The 24,852-nt window shown below is 38.2% G+C and overlaps 3 protein-coding genes across 7 annotated transcripts in view; 2 read left to right on the top strand and 1 right to left on the bottom strand.

Moving 5' to 3' along the window:
- Positions 1-4,511, top strand: part of LOC104586177 (uncharacterized) — a 32,479-nt gene extending 27,968 nt beyond the window's left edge. Inside the window, exon 9 of the mRNA XM_010243336.3 lies at positions 4,101-4,511. Within this exon, the coding sequence (XP_010241638.1) occupies positions 4,101-4,214 (114 nt within the window). The 3' untranslated portion in view covers positions 4,215-4,511. The remainder of the gene's footprint in view (positions 1-4,100) is intronic.
- A 3,312-nt stretch (positions 4,512-7,823) lies between these two features.
- Positions 7,824-13,440, top strand: LOC104586176 (uncharacterized). 2 transcript variants are annotated; one of them, XM_010243335.3, is made up of 6 exons: positions 7,824-8,099; positions 8,889-9,163; positions 10,341-10,509; positions 11,274-12,417; positions 12,881-13,002; positions 13,162-13,440. In XM_010243335.3, the coding sequence occupies exons 3-6, from the start codon at positions 10,376-10,378 to the stop codon at positions 13,268-13,270; spliced, it is 1,509 nt and encodes a 502-aa protein (XP_010241637.1). In that variant the 5' UTR covers positions 7,824-8,099; positions 8,889-9,163; positions 10,341-10,375; the 3' UTR covers positions 13,271-13,440. The 2 variants fall into 2 exon arrangements, with proteins under 2 accessions (XP_010241637.1, XP_010241636.1); XM_010243334.3 differs by lacking the exon at positions 8,889-9,163 and having other exon boundaries at positions 7,825-8,099.
- A 359-nt stretch (positions 13,441-13,799) lies between these two features.
- The window catches only part of LOC104586175 (uncharacterized), a 28,515-nt gene continuing 17,462 nt past the window's right edge, over positions 13,800-24,852 (bottom strand). For all 4 annotated transcript variants that reach the window (XM_088897590.1, XM_010243333.3, XM_088897591.1 and 1 more), the window contains 10 exons: positions 23,449-23,620; positions 22,995-23,315; positions 21,599-21,802; positions 20,979-21,488; positions 20,686-20,895; positions 18,566-18,754; positions 17,702-17,874; positions 14,880-15,032; positions 14,710-14,791; positions 13,800-14,628 (listed from right to left, as the gene is read on the bottom strand). In XM_088897590.1, the coding sequence (XP_088753716.1) occupies positions 14,239-14,628; positions 14,710-14,791; positions 14,880-15,032; positions 17,702-17,874; positions 18,566-18,754; positions 20,686-20,895; positions 20,979-21,488; positions 21,599-21,802; positions 22,995-23,315; positions 23,449-23,620 (2,404 nt within the window). In that variant the 3' untranslated portion in view covers positions 13,800-14,238. The remainder of the gene's footprint in view (positions 14,629-14,709; positions 14,792-14,879; positions 15,033-17,701; positions 17,875-18,565; positions 18,755-20,685; positions 20,896-20,978; positions 21,489-21,598; positions 21,803-22,994; positions 23,316-23,448; positions 23,621-24,852) is intronic.

Consider the following 24,852-nt stretch of genomic DNA (forward strand, 5'->3'; position numbering starts at 1 on the left):
CTCAAACAACTTCAGAAACAAGAAACACAAAGAAGTAAAAGAGTGCCCTAACTGATTATGCCAAAGCATAATCTGGTCCACTGACTTTGACTCAATATCCCTATTGACATGATGACTCTGATGACTAGGAAGCACATCAAGAAGGTAGATTCCATTCACCTCACAACCACTCCCAATCGTCCTCTTTGATTCTAGATCCTGCAAAACACAATGACCGGGAGAAAAAATTACTGAACAATTCAAATTCTTTGTCAAACTACTAATAGATAAAAGTACTTAGTCTAGGAACATGGAGGACAGAGGGTAGGGAAATGGTATCGGTTATCTTGACAGACCCTTTCCCAACAATGGGAACATGTGATCCATCAACCGTGGAAACTCTTATCTCTGCCAGAGCAGAGGTGGTATGAGGAGAAAATGGTGGAAATGTTGGTCATATGCTTTGAGGCTCCTGAATCTATAATCCAAGGGGGGCCCTCCTTACCTGTAGTGGAAGCATAGTTTGCAGTGGCAATGCGAACTATCTGTATGTGCAAAAGAAGTAGAATGACCACCTCCTGTTCCACCTGTACCTTGTTGTCCACCTGATAATGGGTTAGGGCTGACAGTATCTCTCTGATTTAGTAACTGCCCATATCTCTCCAGTTTGGCCCTCACTGCATTTGTTGCAACAGACTCTAGGGAAGCTGTAGTAGGTGGTCCTGATAAGTCACTAGTTATTGCCATATTCACATTTCCCTTCTTGTTTCTAAGTCGGCTCAGCACAAGGTGAGGGTAAAGCTTCCAGTAGGTATGTTTAGGCTTCTTACAATAGTCACAGATCAGATCCTTCTTATCTTCCTTCCTGAGTTCATTTCCACCATTGTCTCCACTCTAATTTGGTTTCACTATGCTAACCATAACAGATTGCTCAAGGCCCGGGTTCCTCATTATCACATTCCCCCTACTCTCCTCTCTTGATACAAAGGCATATGCCTGAGAGAGAGTTACATTGTCTCTGGAAAGATCATGCTGCCATGCAATGCCATACTCGGGGTTGAGTCCAGCTAGAAACTCAAAAACCCTATTCTTTTCTAATAGTTTCTGGTAAGTTGTTTCATCCTTGCTACTTTCCCAAACCACACTCTCCAAATGATCTATCTCCTGCCATAAGATTTTGAGGGCTGAAAAGTAAATAGCAACAGACTAATCTCCCTGTCTGGTAGCAATTACCTAATTCCTCAACTGGTAGGTTGTAGCAACATTCTCATTTTGTGAATAGGTTTCTGCAACTCCATCCCAAATTTCCTTAGCTGTGTTAGCCCATAAAAAGTTTTTACTTATATGGGGTAACATGGAATTTCACATATAGTTCTCCTGTACCCATCGGGAGCAGTTAGTTTCAGGTTTCTCTTCCTCACCTATGACATATACCAATTTTCCACGGGCACCAATGGCCATCTTTGCAGATTGTGACCACTCCAAGTAGTTTGTACCATCTAACTTAACTGTAGTGATGGTCCCAAACCCGAAAAAGTCTCCAACACTTCCTCCTCCTTGTCCTATCTCACCTCCAGGTTTGTTTTCAACTTCGTAGCCCTCCATAACTCTCAAAAAAGGGTTAGGAAATTACTTTGAGATGAAAAAATAGGTATTTATCTCCTTCAGACACCTCAAACACCCTTCTGGTACCCTAGAAGCTCCTCCCTCCAAAGATTCCTTTTTCGGTGGGAGCGAGAGAAGAGAGAGAAGAGGCTGCCACTCTCTCTAGAGGCCTCCAAACAAGGTGGGACTTGAACCACCCCCTTCAAAAAACTTCAAGAAACCCTAAAAAAATTAGGGCACCACTTCCTAGGTCAAAAACGAAGAATCCTACTAAAACAGGACTTTTTCTCCCTTTCTCTAGTTCTTCCTGATTTTGGTGAAAAACCCTAGACCAGCTACAAGGGATTGCCAAACCACCAAAACAAAATCCAAAAACTAGGCTTACCTGAGGTCTTCGATCAGCCCTTCACCTCACCATGTAGTTGGCCGATCTAGGGCTGCATGATGGAGTAGCTCAAGAAGTCTTTAACATTGCTTTGATACCAAGTAGAAAAAGCTCTGATAGCTGTTTTGGTATAAAATTTATGAAAAGAAGAAAGAAGAGAAAAGTTTCTGCTAGAAAAGAAAAGAAGAAGAAAATAGAAGAGAATGAGAGGAAGCCAAAAGAATTAGATCTGGCCGTCTCCTTCCTTTTAATTATATATACTCATAAGAATGTACAAGTATGCCCTTAGTAGGTCGGCTACTTGTAAGAAGCTAAAAAGAACCACTTAACTTAACATAAACTAATGGGCCTAAGGCCCCATAACTACCCAGTGATTTAAAAGGCACGCCTCAGGTGCAACTAGGCGCACAGGCGAGGCACATTTTAGGGTGGGCGCCTTGCCCAGGTCCTAGGCACAGCCCATTCAAACTGGTGCGCCTTGCGCCTTAGCCCAGGCGTGCGCCTTTTGAAAATTTGCCGCCTTTTCCTTTTTTTTTTTTTTTGAGTCTGGTGGCTGGGTTTAAGACCCTAACATGGACTTGTTTGGGCTTGCCTCGAGGGGCGTGGCACAAAGGCGGCTCGTAGAATTAGGAATGCAATGTCACATTAGCTACTTGATCCAATTGAGAAAAAAAGAGATTGTAGGTTTTATATGCTTGAAAATGTTTTGTATGTTTGATTTCATTTTTAAATTTCTCATTTGGATATGCTTTACATATTATATAGGTTTTTTAAAACATTTATTTTAAAACTTAAGTTTATATTTTTATTAATATTATGTTTTATAATTTTTTGATTTTTTTTTGCATTTTTTGAATTTTTATCTTTTTTTTTTTTAATTGTGCGCCTTGCCTCAAAAAGGCGCGCGCCTTGCGCTTTTAAAACACTGTAACTACCTAACTGAATTATGTAAATAAAAAATAAATAAAGTTGGCCCAATAACTCAACAGTTAGCACCAAATCAGGGCACATCTGGATGATGTCCATAAGATGGAGTTTAGAACTCATGATGGACACTGAATTTCTACTATGCCTTTTGGCTTGACTAATGCACCCTTGACTTTTCAGTCTCTAATGAATGATGTTCTAACCTTACTTGAGACTATCTTGGTGTTTTTTGATGACATATTGGTCTATAGCAATGATTGGGTCTCACATCAAGACGCTTATGCACCAGCATTAACCAATTTTATGCTAAACCGTCCAAATGCATTGTTTCTGGTGGATAAGCTTACTAAATACAGTCATTTTGCTACCCTAATACTCTCTCTCTCTCTCTCTCTCTCTCTCTCTGTGTGTGACTCTGCAGTGAGCAGCATGACTAGTTCATGAACCTAAATCAGAAATCTATTTCTCCAATGTAATGGAGGTGTATATAGAGTCCGTACAAGGTCCTGTTTAATCTTATGAGGGTTTGTCTGTGGATGCTACCATCTTTTGAGGTGGTTTCTATATTCCATCTCTTGGTAGTTTTTATCCTATACTGTTTTTGACACCAGTACTCCAGGCACTGTCTGTTCCAGGTGCAGGTTTACGTAGAATTCCTTCTCTAGGTGGGGTCCTGAGTCAGAGTACAACCTTTTTGAAGGTGCAATCACTACAGTTTTGATTTCCATGCCTGCTCTGCTCATAGTTGTTTGGTTCTCACTACAGATAGAGAAAACCAAATCTTCAATTGTGGATAGATTAACTTAAAATACTTAATATTCCTAAGAGAATAAAATGAACAATGTCTGGAAGCTCGGATGGTGATCCAGATGCATCTTAAAACGGAAGATGTGTATGGTTACCTTATTTAGTAGTATGACTGTTACTACTGGTCCAATTCATTGCTCAAGATTTGGTACTAGATTTTTATTTCGGTGTTATAGATGTTTTACACTTTTACTTTCTAGGGATTTATTTCTGATGCTGATAAAATGACAGGTGATCCTTTTCCGTTGTGGATTTGGTGTTACTTGTAGTTTTGGCTTCATCAATTACCTAGTGTTAGCTCACCCCGGCCCAGGGTTATGTTATAGTTTAATTCCTCTGTTGTGAAATTCTCTTGTTCCATTCCTTTCTTTTTGTTTCATTTATATTTGTTTTACAGGAAGATCCAACTACCAAGCGGTGGCTGCAGCAGCTGATTAATAATGTAGCATTAGGAAACCGGGTTGCAGCATTTCAGGTTGGGGGAGGACTTGAGCATATTCTAGGAAGCTAGGCAAGGTTATTATCAGCCATTCTCCAACTGCATTGGTTTGCTTCTGGCGGGACTCACGTGTTATCTATAGGCAAGTAAGTACCAGTACCACTGGAAGATATCTAATAATCATGTCTATCTATGTATCTATGTATGGATAAACTGGCATTAGCCAATGCGATGCACGGGGTGGTGTTGTGAAGGGTTTACTTTTTTCAGAATGGAAGATGAAAGGAAACAATTAAAATTTACAATCTTGTAAAAGATCATTTCTGATCATCTCGTTTATGAATTCTTTGGAAAGATTGAAAAAACAAATGCCAAAAACCCAAAACAGATGCAAATCTGGAAGGTTGAAAACGAGGTGAAAATTTACATCCGTAAGAGATGAAGGGTGGCAAATGGGAAAGGACGGAAGCATGGTTCAAAGTATCATATGCTCTGTACTGAAAAAAAATTCAAGTATTAAGCCATGTAAAAGCATCAATACTCTGTTTTACAATGGTAGATGAGCTACTAGGCTTAGGGCTGCAAACGGATCGAATCAGATTCGGTAATAGGTATATCCGATTCAATTCGATAAAATTTATTAGTGATTCGAATCCGTTAATAATTCGGTGGATTTTTCAAAGGCTGATTTGAATTTGATCCACGGATATCCGATTTGAATCCGATTGTTAACAGAACTTAGAAGATCTACAGTCTGATTAATAGGGAGTGAGACGGTGAGTATAAGATTTACAGTTTCAAAGACAAATTGTGGACCGGTTGCAATGACCTGATTGCTGGCTGGAATTCTGGATATGGAATTGGAAGCTGATTGCAACAAATGACCTTCCCGACCTCCTGTTTTTGAGTTTAAATGGCTGAATCAAAGAGTGAGAGACAGCGAAAAAGGGAGATGCGCTAGTTTCCAGCACAGGGTGGTGTTCCCGATGACGCTGCTATTGATGAAATAACAGAGCCACTCAGCCACAGAGGTTCGAATTCAAGTGTTTAACGACCACGACCGTTCAAAGATGAACAAGGGCATGCCAGCAGTTGAATAGTCGGAAGTTGAAATACTTGCTTGATAACAAGCACCGAAGATGAAGGCTCAAGGCTGTTACAGGTTATAGACTACAAGCGCTGTGTTTAGGGTTTTTGGCTTATAAGCCAAATTATAATTATAGACAATAAAACAAAAAAGTTACAAATATATAAAACCTAGTTAAAATAAAAACTAAAGGGTATGCTTGTCATATAAAATTATTTAAAATATATAATAAATTATTTATATATATTACTGGATCGGATCAGGTCACAGTGGATCAGATCGGTCAATATCCGAATTTGATTCGTTAACGGATTGGCTTTTCTGATCCGATTCAAGTTGTTGGAGTCGGCTTTTCTGATCCACTTCTTAAAGGATCGGTATTAAATCTGATCCGACTTATTTGCAGCCCCATAGCCATTATTGATACTTTGAACCATGGATAGAAAGTACGAAATGGTGGATGAGCTAGTACCATGTGAAAGGAGGGGGGGGGTTGTCTTATTTGACATCTTTGAATGGGGAACGAAGCGGCTACGTGAGGGGATTTTCAGATAGTTGTGTCCCAGATGCTGCCGGGGCTTCAAATGATCAAATCTGGTAATTCTATTTGGAGTTTGGCCTCGTCCAGTCTAGTCTAGTCTAGTGGCCGTTTGGGAGGGCTGAAGCTGCAGTGGCTGTGGTCCTGTGGGTTCTGGCTTTCTGACTTAGGAGGCGGGCCCAACCATGTATGCTATGTTTGTTGAAAAATCTCAAGAGTGTAAAGCCGTTGTCAGTCAATCATTTGAATGGATGTCAGTTTCAGCGTTTTTGAATAGTTTGTTCAGAGTGCTTTGGAGCAGCTGAACCAGTTTAGCTGAATATTCATCTCAGCCCTCATAAACCGGCCTTTGTACTCAATCAAAAGCCCGGGTAACCAGACCCAGACCCAGCACCTTCCACCCGATGGCTGCTGAGCTTTATTACAGTTAGTTAGAAACTAATTCGGATTAGCTGAACCCGATGGCTGTTTAGCTGACTGTGGAACGAATGATAATATTCTATGCCATTAATATATTTATAGGCCCCCAATGATAATATTATAATTCTATACTTTGGCATTGCTAAAGGTATGGTAGATAAAATAATTAAATAATAAAGTATTCAAGGACATAATAATCAACCAACTTTCAGTTTTAGCCATTAAATTAAAAGGCTGAAACTGAATTTGAATTGTTGTAGGTCTACAATTCAAATCTGAATTCTGAGATGAAGTGGTAAAAATCTCTAAATTAAATAGCTCATTATTCATGAGTAACTTACTAAAAGACAAAAGGATAAAGTCATTCAATTCAGTCATTTCATCCACCTTCAGAATTTTTCAAGATGGGAATGAGTATCAGGCTTATGTTTTTGAATTTGGTCTAATTTACATGGACGTGGTATATACCTGTGGTTTGATGGCCTTTCAAGAATCAGTAGTTTAGAACCGTTTGAAAAATCATTGATTTTGTTAAAAAATGTGTTTGGTACAAAATTACAAATAACTTGTAAAAAAACATGCAATTGCCACAACATTCTTACATTATTGGGATCGATATGTCACTGACCTACTGCCATGTCAGAAATCAATTCAAAAATTACCCCTTAATACTCTGATTTTGATTTGTTGAAAATCCGTTTCCTATATGTGTGGGTTGGAGGCATCATTTTCAGAGAAAACAGTTTTTTGTTTTTTTTGAAAATGTTGCTGTTAGGTAAGATATTTTTTGGAGCAACAACAACATTTAAGGTTCAAAGTATCGACATGTATCAACTTGTATCGGCTGATATGTATCATTCCTCGCTAGCAGCAACAATCTCCAATATGAGAAAACGTTGAATTCGGCGTTACTCCAAACCACACATTCTCGATTTCTAAGGTGTGACTTGAAACATTATTTTTCCATGAGAAATGATTTCAAACATATTGACATTTTCTGGATCACTATTTTTTCCAACGTGGTTCTGATGTGCCACTATTTTTTGGAGCAACAACATCAATGCCAAACAGACGCTTCATAAAATAACAACATGTTTGATTTCGATGCCGATTAATTGGTGTCACGTTAGAAACTTAGAATTACATCAACGATTCAAAAATCAATGTTTCCTTCGGTGTTCGGTAGGCCAATTTTTGAGAAATCGCTTAAAAAAATAATTATGAAAAATCGGGCATAAAGTTTGATGTTTTCTCCGTAGTTTGGTTGGCCGGTTTATAAGAAATTGATGAATCGCTTAAAAAGGACTATAAAAAATTAAAAATCATGCCAAAAAGAGTAATCCTCATTTTTGATGATTTTTCTTGTGTCCTAAACAAATATTTTTCTGATTTTTTGAGAAACCAACCATACTAAAAATCGGCAATTCTTCAGAAATCTCATGGGACGAATCGTTAATGGTATTAAACATCATGTATAATTTATTTTTTATGCGATTTGGGAAATCACCTGATGTGACAATATCGGAAAAGGAAAAACGATCCTACAACCAAACAATTTACAAGATCTAACTTGACAGTTTTTCTCGTCATTTTTTCATTTTTTCTCATACTCAGGAGTTAGGACACAGAACTGGACATCATGAATCATGACTGTTGTTTAAGCGTGTCTCATCTCATTTTGAAATGGGTTTAGTATTCTTTATTCATTAACTTAGTTTTCTATCAGAAAAAAAATCATTTAATTAGTTAATGGTGAATTATGAACATGAAACTTCATCTTCCCGGCTGACTTGCTGACTGCTTCCCGCTCCCAACCCACCAACATATATAAGTCTCGCTCTCTCGTTTTCCTTTTGTGCGTCGGGTAGTCACTATTCTGTCGCTTCCCGGTCGAGGGTTTCTCTCTTTCTAGGTATGAATCAAGCCTGCGCAACCATCTGTCTTCCTTCTGCTCAATCTGTTTATGCATTTGAAATACTATGGTTTCTATAGTACTTTACCGTTATCCAGCTAGAAATGTTAGTAACGCTAGTGTTCTTAGGATGTTCGTTATCTCTTTATTTGTTGTTTGTTCCTGTTGAAACTTGAGATATAGATGCTCAGTTTGAAGTTCCGCCTACTAAGATATAATTGGGTTCTCGGAATTTTTCTTCCCTTCTCTCTCTCTCTAGTGTGTGTGTGTTTCGGTGGGTTGTGAAAGATACTACTTTTTTCTACTTCTTTTTGGAATATTTCTACCTTAGATGACTTCTATCTCCTCTTCGTCATGGCCGTTCCCTCCAAAGGAATGCATGTTCTGGATGATTTCTTTCATCTCTGTAGATTGATTTTCGCCTGAAATGTCCAGGCTATAGTAAGGAGCCCACTTTCTCAAAAACTCTCTAGTACGTAGGTGCACTGTCTTTGCTGAGCGTTTGGGTTGGACACTTGGCTTAAGGTCGGAGATGATATTTTCCATATAAACACAACTGCACTTTGGCATAGGAAGACTGAGAATGGAGTTGATATAAAAGAAAATGGAGATGGTGCTATGCTGGTGGAGAAGGGGGGGGGGGGGGGGTGTTCCTAATTAATAGCGCTAACTACGTCTTCTGTAACGAGGAGGTGGAATCTGTTGACCACGTATTTTTGCATTGTTGTTCTGCTAGACGACTGTAATCCATAGTTTTAAACATTTTTGGGCTACGCTTTTGTTTTACAGGATCTGTGCTGGGGCTTAGGGTCTGAGTAGAAAGGGAAAGTAGTTTGGAAAGTGATTCCTCTGGCAATATTTTGGACTGTGTGGATGAAAAGAAACGCCAGAAGTTTTGAAGCTTTGGAGAAATCAGAAGATATAATTGCAAAGAAACTATGGGGTAGAACTCACTCTTGGGTTGCAGTGAACAGAAGTTCTACAGATATACAATACAGCTCAATTTTGAGTTCCGATTTGTTATTTTTGTAATGTTTTGAGCCATACCTTTTGTACAGGCGGAGGTAGTGTATACATAGTTTCTTGCTGTGTGCGTGGTGGTGTTTTTTTCTTTTTAATACAATACATTACCTTTTCTCAATATAAAAGGGATATAAAAATATGTTTTCCTCCTGTTACTTCTTTTACTTCAACTATTATGTTTGCAATCTGATTCTTTTATTGTGCTTTAGTTCAGTTTCTGGGATGTCTGCAAATTCCTTCTTCTAGAGTGGCTGCGTATAATTTTGATTGTTCATCTAAAGAAGCAATAATCTCTACTTTAAATATATTTCTCTTACTTGCTAGAATATATGTCCAATACCTCTGAAAGGATGATTAATTCATACTATAAATTGTCCTGCTTGTATTATCATGCAATAGATTTATTTCACCCTTTTGTGTACTCAAGTTTTTGCAAGTTGGTGTTTGAGCTTCAGTGTCCTGTTGTACCCTTGTAGATGATATCATTAGATGCTCAACAAAGCAAACCAGGAAGATTTTCCTTTTTGTTGCTGAAAGAGAAAGGAGGAAAAAAAGAACTCTAGGAATCTTCTGTGTGGCAATGTTATTTTGGTCACAAAAGGATGCAAATTTGCCTTTGCACCCTCTATCCTAAGGGAAATTTCAGTTTGGAAGATATATCCTTACATCCACAATAAGTCCGTTTATGAGGGAAGTTTTTAAATTGAAAAATTAAAACCAAGTTTGGATAATATCACTTGGGAGAATAACTGATGCAAGTTGGGAACAGGGTTGATATGGACCGGGGGATTGATAATGTGACCAATTACCAAAGAGTACCCAACCAATGAATGGTTGAGATTTGCTCATATCATTCCTTCACATGGGAGCATGTTGTGTTGGAAGTAGGTAGCTTCCTACTTTGCCTGATACACGCACATTCCCCTGAAACTAAGCTTGTTTCAATGTATTAGGGGCAAAAAGCATAACTTCACACTTTTACCATTTCATTGCAAGGTATTCAGTATTGCTTTTCTACTCTTTACATTTAAAATGAGTTCAATTTGAATGTAAGTAAGAAGGACCAGTCTGTTTAAATTTGTTGCATCAGATATCCATATAGGATCCAACAAAGGTCACCATGGTTCTATTACCGCTTTTCATAAAAAAGAAGAAACTGGTTACTAAACAATAATCTCTATCCCTAAGGACCTTCCTAATGTTCTTTGTTACCTGTAGGTTTGGGTCTGGAAACCTGGTGAGCTTTCATCATCATGCATACTGTAAAGGTTAGCTGGGTTGGGCAAACATTTGCCTTGGCAAAGTGCAGTGATTCTGGAGAGAAGAAGTCCCGGGTTCGGCGGTCAAAGGAGGAAAGGAAGGCCATGGTTGAATCCTTCATAAAGAAGTAATTTCCATGTTTTTTTTTCAGATCCTAACTTCATTTGCAGCATGGCTACTTGGCAACCATGCCCACTAGTTCTTTCAGTTTCTCATGGAAAAAGCTCTAGATGTTCTGGTGGTACTTAATGATGCAGTATAGTATAAGGAAGAGAGACTCTTGCATTTCAATTTGTTCCTCAACTCTATGGCCTACTAAAACTCAGCTGTATTATTTATAAAAATTTATAAAAAAAAGGCTCAGCTGCATTAGATGGTTCTAATCTTTTGTTAAATGGACTTCCCATGTATAATTTTAGAAAAATGTCCTTAGTTTATAATGCAGTTCATCTGTTACTGGTCCAAATGATATGTTTATTATTCATGAGGTAATAAAGTTGAGAAAAATTTTATTTGTTTGTTCTGGTGCTTTTATGATGAATTATTGCATATACCTTAGTGTTCTACTCTACTCCTGTACCCTTTATATCTACAATCAAATTAATTAAAGTTTCTCATTGTTAAGTACCTTCTACTTCTAGTTATAAACTGTAATCATTATTCCCTAATAAACCAGCAAAATACCAGTCTATCCTTTCTTTTTTCCCTAATAAGCTTAAGTTGCATTTGATAATTAGTTTTGACACAAATGTTTAACATGCAGCAACTTCCTGGAATATTTAATTGGAATTTTTTTGATAAGTAGTTTGATCAACCAATATTTTGTCCTGACTTTGTTTTTTTCTAAAAATCAGTCTGAGATTCACTTTTTTAGTCTTAACTTGCTTTTAGGTACCAAAGTTCAAACAATGGGAATTTCCCCTCTCTCAATCTCACACACAAGGAGGTTGGTGGATCCTTCTACACTGTCCGGGAAATTGTCCGAGAAATAATCCAGGAAAATAGGGTACTAGGCCCTGCTAAGTTGATTTCAGAAGAGCAAGGCAGTGATCAATTCTCCAAACAGTATCCACTGGGATCAATTTCTACAGAACCTCAACTTCATTTTTCGACATCATCAAATGAACCTCTTCTTGTTTCCATTGATCATCAGATTATTAGTAGAGAACTGGTTTCAACTTTGAGAGAAGCTACTGATCATAAAGATAAGTGTGCTGCCAATAGGAGATATGTTAATGGGAATTATATGGTGGAAAAGCATGAAGAGTTTAATGGAAAGGAGTCCTTAGAGCAGGGAAATTTCAAAGAACAAATGGACGATGTACCTATTCATATAGAGGTGCAAGTGAGTGAGAAATTGGGAGGAATGAAAGATGCTCTGGAACCACCTTCTGCAAAAGTAGCTCCTATGGCAGCAGAAATGAATGGGAAATATGTTAATGGGAATTATATGGAGGAAAAGCATGAAGAATTTAATGGAAGGGAGTCGTCAGAGCAAGGAAAAGTCAGAGTACCAATGGATGATGAACCTGTGCATATAGAGGTGCAAGTGAGTGAGAAATTGGGAGTGGAAGATGTTCTAGAACCACCTACTGCAAAAGCAGCTGCTATAGTAGAAAAAGTGAAAAATCATTTAGATGCATCTACTGCTAAAATAACTCCTATAGCAACAGATGTCATAGTAGAAACCTTTCCATTGAGATCTGTTAGTAAGCCAACTTACAGCATAGATGAAAGGTCACAAGAAACAAGGAACTTAACTGGAGATCTGGAGGAACAGGAAAGTAAGGTCGAAGATGCACCAGGCTGTGCCAGTGCCATGTTGCAGAGTATGGACTCAAAGGAACAATGTTCTACCAATTCGATTGGTGTAGATGCTACAACATGCTTTGAAGATCCAATGAAGGAAGGTTTAAGAAGCTCTGTAATTGTACAGAGCATTGACAATGGTATTCTCAAGGGAACGGACCTAGTTAACATATCAGGTAGCAATGTCCTAATCTTGCCCCAACCTGTTCAAAACCAGGAAATTGAGGTGAGTCTTGGTACGATTTCCCTTTTATCCTATATCATATATTCTGTCTTGTGTGCAGTATTCTATACTTGCTAGCCCATTCTCTATACAAAGAGAGTGGTGAAAATGGAAGTATAAATGCTCTTAACTTCTTGCCTTATTCTGCATTTCTGGATCCCATGATTTAGACAATGATAAGTGGATTATGAACATTCTTCTGGTGAACCAACTCTGGGATGAGTCATTTAATCACAATCATAGTTGTGGAACAATCCTATTTCATCTTTTGTATGAGCCTTTTTTCTGTCTATAAACCATCATCACTTTAAATCAGATTGGACTGTATAGGCTTTCCCGGTTGGTATGTTTTTTCAGCATGTGCACCATTTAATATTTGGGCCTACCAATTGAATAATCTGGCATGCACCCTATATATTTATTGAATATTGGAGAACTATGCTGACTTGCTATTGTGTCTTTGCAGCCTAAGCTTGCTCCGAATCAAGTTTGTACCCAGAATGTCAACTCTATTAGTACCAGCAGTAGTTCTGGAGAGGTACTCTCGCAAGAAACAGTGGTAATTGGAGGAAAAGCTGGTATTCAACAGTAAGATTTTAAAACCCTGTAAAATATATGATTATTACATGTAATTTAAATTCAGAGAGATTCATCATTCAGAATTCTGGCTGTTTCAGGAGCTATCCTTCTGAGACAAGTTGTCTTGCTCTAACATTAATCATTTCCTTAATGTATTTCTTTGGGCAGTGAATCATGGGAAGGAGCACCAAAGAGATCTGCAGGGGTAGAAACTAATCCAATTTGGGCCGTGCTTAAAGCATTTATCGATGCCTTCGTGAAATTTTGGTCTGAATAGAGTATTTGTAATGCATTTTCAAGAGGCGCATTGTTAATATGTGGGTTGTATGGCTTTGGCCACAAATTTTTTAGAGGTTTTACTTCAGAGTTCAGACTATTAGTATTTTCTCATTATGCGATGAGTGGATTAAGTAAATTGAATGAATATTTATTTTATTTTTTTTCCAACTTCAGTCTTGGGTAAAAAAAAAAAAAAAATAGAAGAGGAAAAATAATTGGTCTTCGCTCTTTGACGGTGATATTTAGCTTAAATACCTTTCATATGCTCTACCCAGGGTTTCTGCCAGGATGAGGCATTCAAGAAATCTCTTGGGGCATTGAGCTTGATTCAAGGGACAGCTAACCTTGTTGAAAACTAGGTGCTTGGCTTGCGTTGTCAGGACTCAGGGTAATAACCGGATGATGAAGTGACAAGTGAACCTTTTCCGTAGTAATAGCAATTCATTGACTCACTTGGGATCAATCTATTTCTTGTCACGCATTACGCATAAAGAACAGACCAAGGACGAGCTAACCACCAAAGGGCATAGATGAATTCATATTCCCATTGAAATTGCCTCTAAAAATGTTGGTTGTATATACAATGATGAAAGAATTACAACTTGATTCGTGTCTAAACTCTAAAAAGTGTGTTGAATAGAAGTAAAAACCTGGCAAACAAAATTTTATCTGCTCCTCGGTTACCTCGTGGCCTCTTAATCGCTTGAAATAACCAACTACCAAGATCATTCCATTGGCTTCAAGCTTCTTTTATGACTCATTTCCACTCCATTGGAGCGTGAAATCGAAGATGCAGAAAAGGATATGAACAAGGCCTCCATCATCACGCACTGTTTGGCTGTTAACTGTTAGAGAAAGAATGTATACCTCTTCAATCTTCATGAACTTTCTAGGTGGGTAAAAATGAGTTCCAACTCTGGGTAACATAATTGGTTAGTGTTAAGACCTCGATGAGAACTGAGCTTCCTATAGTCCAAGTGTTTTCTGACTGTATCCATACTTCTGCCTGTACAATAATTTCTCCTTCGTCTTAAGCTTCTTTTCCATCTTTTGCCTATACCTTTCCTCCCTTTCTCTCTCATAAATTCCTTGCCAATACACTTCCCCTGTTAGTGGCCAAAGCCATCTCTCCCTTGGAGGGTCATTGTCATCGGCCGCCTCTGCCAGATCTTCATCCATACTCTTTAATAACGTAAAGTTAAAGTACTTTGTCCACATAAATTCCTTCCTTTCTTCAATAGGATGTTGTTCCTCAAGCAGACCAGTGTGTGGGTCAATATAAACCATCTTTTGTGCACTATGGTAAGCCCAGACATTAACCAAGAGCTCCAACATCCGGCAGTAACAGTGTTTTTTCTATTTATCATAAAACCACCAATAATTTAATAACCAAACAAAATCCTCAAGTTATGATAGTTAGGAGGTCATGTAGCTTACCTCAAGCTCTGAGGATCCCAGAAAGCAAGTACTAGTCCTGCTCATATTAATACCCAAGCTATCAAGTGAATCGAGAAACATCCTGTAATCCAGTAGTGAAAACTATCAAAACATAAACTGATGAACATAACCTCAGTTTGAGAGACATTGCCAAGATATCTACAACCTACCTTGAAAACATTACAAATTCCATAAAGGACGGTGTTGGCATCACCCAACTATGAAGTGCAGACCAGTGACCACCATCTTCAGGCATGGGAGGCAGAGCTTCAATATGTGAAGGTAAGTCATACATCTGACGGAAGGCATCCGCAAAAGCAGCTCTGCATGCATTTAGAAATAAAATGAAATTATGTTCCTCGTTTGTCTGGGAAGGAACAAAATGAGAACCTTATTAATGATGGGAAGACCAAACACAAATTTGTGACATAAAACTCTCATAGGAGAGTGCATTATGTCACAAAATTCTTCAGAGGTTTTAGAATAGGGAGGGAAAGCCAAGTTGTGTCTCATCTTTAATTTGCAGATGATACTTTAGTTTTAAGTGAGTTCCGGGAGGTTCAAGATGTCAGGACTGTAAAGAGGATATTGAATTAGTAGGGATAGTTTCAGTCTTGAAAGTCAATTTGAGAAAATGTAGTTTGGCAGGCTTTGGAATGGAGCGGGTGGAATTGGAAGAGTATGTGGTAGTGTTAGGTTGTGAAATAAAGGAGTGACCAATTAAATGCTTAGGTTTGCCCTTGGGAGGCAATCCAAGAGAAGAGACTTTCTGGGAAAGTATTATTGAAAGGTTTGGGAAAAGGCTGGCTTCTTGGAAAAAGAACTACATTTCCAAAGGGAGGAGGGTTATTTTGATCAAATCCACATTGTGTAATCTCCCAATCTATTTCTTGTCTGTGTTTAGGGCTCCAAGTAAGGTGGTAAGGAGAGTAATCATTTATTGAATTGGGAAGAGGTGTGCAAATCTAAAAAACTGGGAGGTTTAGAAATAGGAAAGGATTCAAGAAAAAGAATTTGGCGTTGTTAGGGTAATGGTTATGGAGGCTTCCAAAAGAAAGAGAGGCTTTATGGCATTTGGTGATCAAGAGCATCCATGGGTTGCACCAAAATGGATGGGACTTGGGGCCTACCAGGGGTGCAAAGCTGACTTATTGCCTGCCTTCATGCAAAGAATAAGGTATTATGTGGTTACAGGGCAAGGTGTGAAGTTTTGAGAAGATACTTGGGGGGACTCTCCTTTTTGTCAAACTTTTCCGAGAATTTATAGACTGTCCAGTTCTAAAAATAGACTAATTGTGGATACGGCAACCTTAGGAGAGCAGTGTAGAGTATGGGACTTGGGTTTAAGAAGGCCTTTAAGGGATCTTGAAACAAACGAGCTGGTTTCTCTTGTAACCCTACTTGAAAACTTTGATTTGTCCTCATCAGGGAATGATGAGAGAATTTGGATCCCTAATACCAATGGATGTTTTACTTGTGCCTCCTTTTTTAAATCCTTATTTCCCCTTACAGAGTCTCAACCTTTCCCAGTTAAAGAGGCTTGGTGCAGCCTGACTCCCCCAAAGTAAAGATTTTCTGTTGGGAAGCTATCAACCAAATCATCAACAACCATGAATGGCTCCAAAGGAAATGAAAATACTAGGCTCTCTCTCCTCGTGTGTGTGTGTGTGTGTGTGTTCTTTGCTTGAAGAGAAGGGGAAATACTAACCATCTAATTATTACATTGTTCCTATGCTTCTACGGTGGCAGCTTTTCTTCTTATTGTTAGGAAAAACTTGGGTGGCACCAGCTGCAGTAGTAGACCTATTTAAAACAGATGTTTTTGGAGGCTCTACACAAAGGCAAAAGATTGCTTGGCAATGTATGCGTGGGGAGGTGCTTTGAGGTTTACGGTGTGAAAGAAATGTGAGGATTTTTTAAGAAAGGTGCAAACAAGTGGAGGAAGTGTTTTAAGTTACAAAAGTAAGGGTACCTCATTGGGCTGTGATCTGTGGGGCATTTCAAGGTGTTTCTGTTAATGATTTGCTTAGGGAGTGGCAGATGGTGATGGAGTTTCAGATTCCAAGACAACAAAGGGTGATTTATTGGTCCCTTCCTGATATAGAGATGCTCAAACTCAACTTTGACGACTGCAGCCTTGGAAATCCAGGGCCCTCGGGAGTCAGGAGTGGGGAGAGTTGTTAGAGACCATGGGGGCAGTATCATTATAAGCTTTTCAGTTCTGGTGGGCCAAGGGATTCTCGAGGGGTGAACTTCTGGCATGGTTCATTGTTTGAAGTTGTTGGCTAGGCAGGATTTAAGGAATGTGGAAGTAGAGGGTGACTATCAAGTGGTTTTATGTTGGATGACAGGTCAAAGTCAAATCCCATGCAAATTTAGACCTTTAGCCAGACTTGCTCAAGCTATAGGTGCTGCATTGAATGCCTCAGTCAAGTGGGTGCCTAGGAGTGCCAACACGATAGCTGATTCTTTGGCTAAGGCTGGGGTTGGAAAAGTTTGCTTAGATTGGGGATGCCCAGGACCGGATGCTAATTTGTACTATGTAATCAGTTGCTGTCATTTGTTTTTGTTTCTGCTGTTAATTGTGGTGAGACCTCTCTTGGAAGGCCTAATGTTGTATACTTCTTTTGCAGCATACTTTGTGTGCAATTTAGTATTGAATGAATATTTTTACCCTGTTACTTATCAAAAAACAATTGTGTATTTTATTTTGCCCCAATAAGTTCTGCAAATCAAAGCAACTTCTTTAGCAGGTTGTTAAGGATCGAAGAAAAATTCATCTTTTGGTTGGCTGCAGCCATACAACTATGCATTTAAAAATATTTGTGAAAAGTGAACAACAAAACACCAACTCAACCCCAAACCCCAGAAGGGCACATGCATGAAAATTGAAAAAATATCACCCACCTTAAAGCACCACTCCCCCACCCATGCCCACTTAATAAGCATTATTATATGGTACAAATTCCAAAAAAAAAATGATATAGCATACCTGCACTGCCCACCATTCAATATGTCACAAATAGACCAAAATGAAAGCATATCGTTGCCCTCCTTAACTCCACTGTCTAGATCCAACCTGGCCCAGTAATAGATAACATTTCCTTTAGTTTCTGCTTGTATAGTTCTTTCCAATATTTCTTCAGCTTCAACCGACAAGGAAACCTGTTCTCAAAAGAAATAACACATGAAGCTTTAAGCCTCAAATTTCTAAATCACCCAAAAGTAAGATAGCAACCTCAAGGATATTTAACATTAACCAGAGACAAAAGGAAAAAAAAGGTAGCAAAACGGATTAAGGAAAGTGAAGACATGCAAGAGTCTCATGACTTCCAGTTTTTTCTTTTGCTTTTTCTGATTAAATTTCACATTGGTTTATATGAGTATGTTTAGGTTTCTGAATGTGTGGAGGGTTCATGTTGAGCAACAAGAATTAGATTCATAAAAGAAATGAGAAGCAACCCTGACATCAGCAAAGAAAAAAATTGTGATGGCTTAAGGAAACTGCAGATACACAAGAGTCTCACGAGTTCTTTTGTTTTCTTTTGCGTTTTCTAATTAAACTTTGCATTGGTCTATATGGGTATGTTTCAAGTTTCTGGACATCTAGAGGGTTCATATTGAACACTTCTCCCTACAAAATCTTAGCAGTACAGGTCAAAATATCCAGCAACAAGAATAGAATACTAAAAGAGGTGAGAAGCAACTCCACAACCCCAACGTCAGTAAAGAGGTAATTGGAGAGAGAGAGACAGAGAGTAATTTACTCAAATGATACAAATCATGCAATCTAAAATGACATGTGCTAGATCCATAGACAGCGTAGCATTAATGATAGACCTCCAAAAAAACATACCATCTTTCCAGCAGCACGCCATGACTGAAAACCAATCCAAGGTATATTGTGAATGTTATCCACTCTATTTGCAATAGAAAACATGCCTCCGATCTCACAGATAAGATCTCTGTAATATGTATCATTTAGGACTGGAAGACGGCCAACTGCGTCCACATCATCTGAATTTAATCTCCGGGCATTTGCAGACTGATAAGAAGAAGATTAGAAAGTAAGAACAAACTAAGAGTACATGAAAGTGCAAGATTTCATCATCTTTAGTATCTAAGAAAACCAAATAACCTTCACCTTACAGGACAAAGAAAAAATGGTTAAAATCTCCTTATCAGAGGTTTTTTTAGGGATTCTTGCATTGTTCTCAAAATCAACTGGATCTGGTGATTCTACATGAGCTGAATTCTTGGCACTTATAAGGAATGAGATTGGCCAAATCCCTCCATTACAAAAATCTTGTGGGAGGAGGCTCTCATGCAACAATGCCTGGATAACTTTACATGCCACTGCAAGGCTACTTCTAGATGCACTCTAGCGTTAACACTTTTGAAATATATAAAGTGGTATCTATTAACAAATTACAATATGAAAATATCTGCATATTCCAGAAATTTACTTAAATTTGGCAAGACATTAGTCTTTAGAAATGAGATTTAGCTTAATCACAGAAGTATGGAGGAGCACTTATTAATTGAAGGTGATTCTCAGGTGGTGGTGGGATGGTTCTTGAACCCGGATTCTGCCATTTGGGGTTATAGAGATCTCCTCAAAAAAGTGAATTGACCAACTAGCAACATGACAGTTAGTGTTCAGTGGGTGAGAAGATCGGCAAATGCTCTAGCCGATTCATTAGCCAAACAAGGGGCATCTCGGGACTGTCTGTATTGGACTACCTTGTAACCTGTTCAAATTCTGTTTGAAAAACTGTCTTTAGTTTTTTTCTGAAGAGGTCACACCTCGTGCCTCTTCTTGGGATGCTTGTAACTCTTACCTTTTGTGGTCAATAAATTTCTTCAGTCATTCATCAAAAAAATAAAAGTATGGAGGATTCATGGAAATATAGACATGTGTTGAGAGAGATAAAACATCTGGTAACGGAGTTGAGAATACACCACAAACTGGATTACAAGATCAGCCAACAGTATTGCTGATGATTTAGAAAGACAAGGGGCAGTTGGGAATCAGCCATTTGGAGGGGAAGTAACCCAAGTTGGATCTGTGTAATGTAAATATCAACATAAGAGAAGGGAGTAAAGCAGTGATGCTGATGCTAGCCCAAATATGGGGCACTTGGCAAATCTTGTATATCATTCTTTAACATAAATATCAATTAAGTTACAAATTTTAGCAACCAAAAAAAATTGTTGGTCCCAGCTTATCCAGGGTCTTGGGATGGGTGGACTGGATTCGGACCTAATCTTTGGAAATTCATGCACAAAGTATCCACTCTCAAACCTAAACCTGCATTATCATGCTTGTCATCCCGAGGTTTTACCATTTTACCAAGCAATGGTCCATGAGGAAAGAAGTCAAAGAACTCACAAGGAAAATTTTTGAAAACACAGCAAGGCCTTTAGTTTCTCATGCAGGTACATGTTGATTCTTAATTGATGAGGCTACTTCTCAATGAGTTTAAAGGGTTGAAGCAGAGATTTTGTTTCTGGGTGGTTTCTTGTTTTGTGCCTAGAGGGTGGTATACTTCAAAGCAATTCCTGTTGCTAGGCCATTTTTATATTTCATTACAAATTACTGATCAAAAAGAAAAAAGAACATTAAAAACCAAGTGTTCCATAGATCTGTAGACCCTCAAAAAATCAGAGTATTCAATTAAAATACCTACAAACATAAGCCACAAGAAAGGCACAAGGTCTTAGAATATTACTTGTCAGATGAGCTACACTAAAACCAAGTTTGAGTAACCAAAGAGGAGCTCAAGGAAACCAGATTTATATGGAAAAAATGTGATGTGGAGAATAAAAGAGACCAGAACAAGTGATCCTTCAGGAGCATACAGTTACATCTAACTGAAATTAGTTGAATAGGATATAACATCCATGAGATAATAAATACACAAGAAGAATCACAGATATATTGGTCATGCAGGTTTTAGTGCCAGGAAAACTCACTAGACTTAACCCTCGGTACAAAGAACCATGGTGCAAAAATGGCCAGGCTCCAGCTCCACTGTAAATTTCATAAATGCATAATGGTTGTCCTGTTCTTTCTAGCTCTCCTTCATCTCTTTCATTTGCTTCAAATTTAAGTTTTTCAGATTTCCGGGCATTGCGGTATATCTCATCCCATGAACTGGAATCTTTCTCCATCCTATCTTCAAGCTACAGATTGTGACATAATACTTTGCTTCAGTTTTTTCCCCTGGAAACAAGAAAGAAAAGTGAGGAAGAAACAATCACCATACCTCCTCTATTTCTCGCCTCTCAAAATCTTCAGAGCTTTCCATTTTCCTCAAAACATCCCAATCTAGCTGGGTGAGGCTGTCCTGTGTCAGAATCCCAGTTTCATTGTCTGGAATATTCTGCACATTGTTGTGGCTAGCAAATTCTTCCTCCAGGACACGTACAATACTTATTTTTCTCCTGGAACTACTATTCTGATCAAAGTTAAGAATTTCAGTGCCCCTCTCCATTGCATTCCTAAAAGAGTTCCACTCCCATGAATGACCTTGAAGCTGAGAAATAGGATGGGGAAGTAATGCATCTGATGGAAAGTGGAGTATATTTTCCAGAAGCAATGCATAAGAAGCTATACATTCTGATGCCATCATGTTCTTAGCAAGCAGCCTTCCGGAGGAAGCAACTGTGAGAGCAAATTTAGATAGCTTCCTATTTGTGATTAAAAGAAAGAAAGCTCTCAACAATGTATCAGGGTCGTTCTTTTTGAAAATTAAGACATGGACACCATCAACAACCTGTAAGTCCATAATTTGTTTAGAGAAAAGTAAGAAAAATAGTAAAAAAATACCACCTGTTTCTTTGGTAAAAATTTCCAAGGATAAGATAAACCACAGCCTAAACTTACATATTTTTTTATGACAGGGATATCTGGTGCAATCACAGGGATTCCAAAGGCCATGGCTCGAATCAGTAATGGAGGAAAACCTTGTTCATCTTGGAAGGACCCATAGAGAACAATGTCAGCCATTAATAAAATGCTATTTGCATCACCATCAATGCCATAGTGTCTTACAGAATCATGAGGAAGTCCTAGGTGGGAAGCTACTTCCTGCACCAAAAGCATATAGGATCAGTTGGCATTCCAAAGAAGCATATAGTTAGCAACAAGGGAATAAAGAAGACAGTAGGGTTCCTGTGATAAGGTCATAATAACACATCCAGGAGAAATGAAAATATAAATGAACTAAATCAACTATGTTCCTGCATAAAGAGCATCATTTTTTCCAAGGAACAAAGATGAAAGTATAATGAACTATATACAATCTGCTTAAGCATGGAAGGGAATTGGATACATGATTGTTTTAGAGATCCTTGAGAGCGGTGAACATTTTTATTTTTATATCATGTAGGTTTGGACCAGGGATCAACAAATGGACATTAACTCCTAAACATCCTCTACATTGGTCCTTTTTTCCATTTTTTAGTCAGAAACTTATTTGATACAAAATGGATTCTTCACAAGGGAGAACAACCATTTATCCATTCCATGGGATTTTTTTTTATTAATAACTGCAAATTCATTAATATTAAGAAATATGTGTACAGAAAAATACAAAAGAATGGGAGATAAACTCTCAGATCTCCCCCCCCCCCAAGTTATAGTTTTACAGTTGCACGCAGAATATATTTTCTCTTCCCACTCCTTGCTTTGCCAATACATCAGCAAAGCAGTCTTGACCCATTGTATTCTCACTTCCATATCTTTGGTCAACCAGTTAAACCTTTTCTTTACACTGTCGTAGTGCCACAGCTTCATTTCTTTACTCATTAACCATCCCACTACCAGCTTTGAATCTCCTTCAATAAATAGTTTTCTGATATTCAGCAGTCTTGCCCTTTGTACTCCTATCATAGCCATAACCTGACATGAGAGAATCCCCCACGCCAGCTGGGCCTGAGAACGAGGCTCTTATCTTCTCCTCCTCATCTCTGAATACCCCTCCATTCCACGGGAATTTTCTACCAATGAAAATAATGAAATTACTGCATGACTCCCATTATCAATTCTTATATCTAATATTATTACCTAGGCTTCCTCCTAGGATATCCCATACAACTATTGATGCTCATATTTATTTTTCCTATGATTTTGTTTTGTTTTTCACATATGACCTCCTTAGTAACAGATTACCATATTACTATGTTGTTTCTTACAATCTATGATAAGATATGCATCTTCAGTTTGATAGCTAGTATATGAAAAAAGCATCAACATTAGAAACAGATTGGTAGCCACTTACCTTCAAAGCATCGTTATATCCATCAGTTGAGTTTCCACATAAGAAGACAAATTTAAATGATCCTCCTTCCTCTTTCCTCCTTGTCAATTTGATCAAAAGAGGTCCTATGGCATGCATGGCCATGGCATAGTCCCAGGATAGCTTATTGTAGAAGAAAGAACTCCCAACAATAAGAACCACCAGATCATCATTATGAAATCCATTGTCTTTCTTTAATTGATATTTGGAGTGGGACTTAGCATAGCTCTCGGCAGCCCAAACATCCACTGGGGATCCAGGAACTACAAAGAAGTTTCCAGTATCAAGCACACTGTGTAACATCTGCATGGGATAGAAAAAACTGAGAAATGACATTCAACTGTCCCATTGATGGATTAAGAAGAAAAGATTGATGGATTAAGAAGAAAAGATATGTATTTGTAATAAAGAAAATTTTGATAAGAGTGGAATTTACTGGCAGAGAAAAATCTGGAAATACAACAACATCAGCCCTGCCAAAAGCACTTCTCCACTCTGTAATGATGTGATCCCATCTCATCTCCTCATAAATTGGGAGACGCTTTGCAAGGTCATCTTCTTGAATTATCCATATCATTGGTATAGAACAAAAGGGCTCCAGCATAAGGCTGCATATGATACAATATAAAATTCACTATTCTAACATAAAAGCATCTCATAGAAATGGACCACTATTGAGTGTCCAAAACTCTGTACACAGAAAAATGAGAAAGTAAAGGTACAGCTACTTTAGCAATAGAAAGAGACATTCAAGCAAGAGACTAACTGCTTTAATTGTGTACACTTGTACCTGTATAAGAAATTGAATGCAAACAAACTCTTAATTCAGAAAGCCCCCTTCTTATTCTTTATGTCCGTATATTTGTGGCTTACCTAATCGGCCATAAAAAACTTTATTACTATCAAAAGTAAAGAAGATGGTTACAAGGAAAGATGGCCAAACCTAGTCAACAGAGCATAACTAAAAGGCAGACCTAAGCCAGTTAGTATGGCCCACCACAAGCTCCTCCCTATGGCATTACCACCAATCATCTCCTCATATCAGTAAAATCATCTATTTCATTATTTCAGGGATCACAAGGACATTCTTTTGTCTTCTATAGATTGATGACTATAATGTGAAGGACATGTAAGAGTATATAATTGCATCTGGGTTGGTGATTTTATAAAATGATCCACAGGATCAGTAACCAATGGGCAGGCAAGGAACTTTGATCAAAGAACTCTTATGAAGCCTTCTTTCAAAGATGTTTTTTTATCAGGAATCGAAAGGTACTTTATTAGAAATGAAGTTATACAGATTTAAAAACCAATGAGAAACATGTCTTATCAAAAGTTACAATTCTTACAAATATTCCCAAAAGATTTGATCCCTATACACCCCTTATTTTGCCAAAATATCAGCCATTCCATTTGCTGTTCTCTTAACCCACTTGAATCTTGCCTCAAGATCCTTTGCTAAGCTCTTTATTTCTCTGATTATATGTCTGAACTTCCACACACATGGACTGCTGTCACCCGTCCAAGAGATTACTAATTTTGAATCACCTTCTATCTCCAGATTCTTAAACCCCCACTGCTTTGCTAGTTTCATACATTGATGTAAGGCTGTTAGTTCTGCTCTTGCAGAGTCCCCAACTACAATCGGCCCTGAGAACAGAGTTATCACTTTCCCTGCATCATCCCTGAACATGCCTCCAATTCCTGACAGTCCAGGATTTCCTAGAGAGCTTCCATCAAAGTTAACCTTTAACCTGTTAGGCTGAGGAGGCTTCCAGTCCAAAACTACTTTGTCTTTCATAGTAGTTGAATTTACTACTTCATACCTGATGAGGGATAA

The sequence above is a fragment of the Nelumbo nucifera genome, chromosome 2 (genome assembly GCF_055504915.1).
Source record: "Nelumbo nucifera cultivar China Antique chromosome 2, China Antique-T2T, whole genome shotgun sequence".
Lineage (NCBI taxonomy): Eukaryota > Viridiplantae > Streptophyta > Magnoliopsida > Proteales > Nelumbonaceae > Nelumbo > Nelumbo nucifera.

Excerpts from the sequence above, each read along its gene's own strand:
- LOC104586176 (XM_010243335.3), top strand. The coding sequence starts at position 10,376 with ATGCATACTGTAAAGGTTAGCTGGGTTGGGCAAACATTTGCCTTGGCA. Across the intron at positions 12,418-12,880 it reads TTCAAAACCAGGAAATTGAG|CCTAAGCTTGCTCCGAATCA; the intron begins GTGAGTCTTGGT and ends GTGTCTTTGCAG. Across the intron at positions 13,003-13,161 it reads GGAAAAGCTGGTATTCAACA|TGAATCATGGGAAGGAGCAC; the intron begins GTAAGATTTTAA and ends TTCTTTGGGCAG.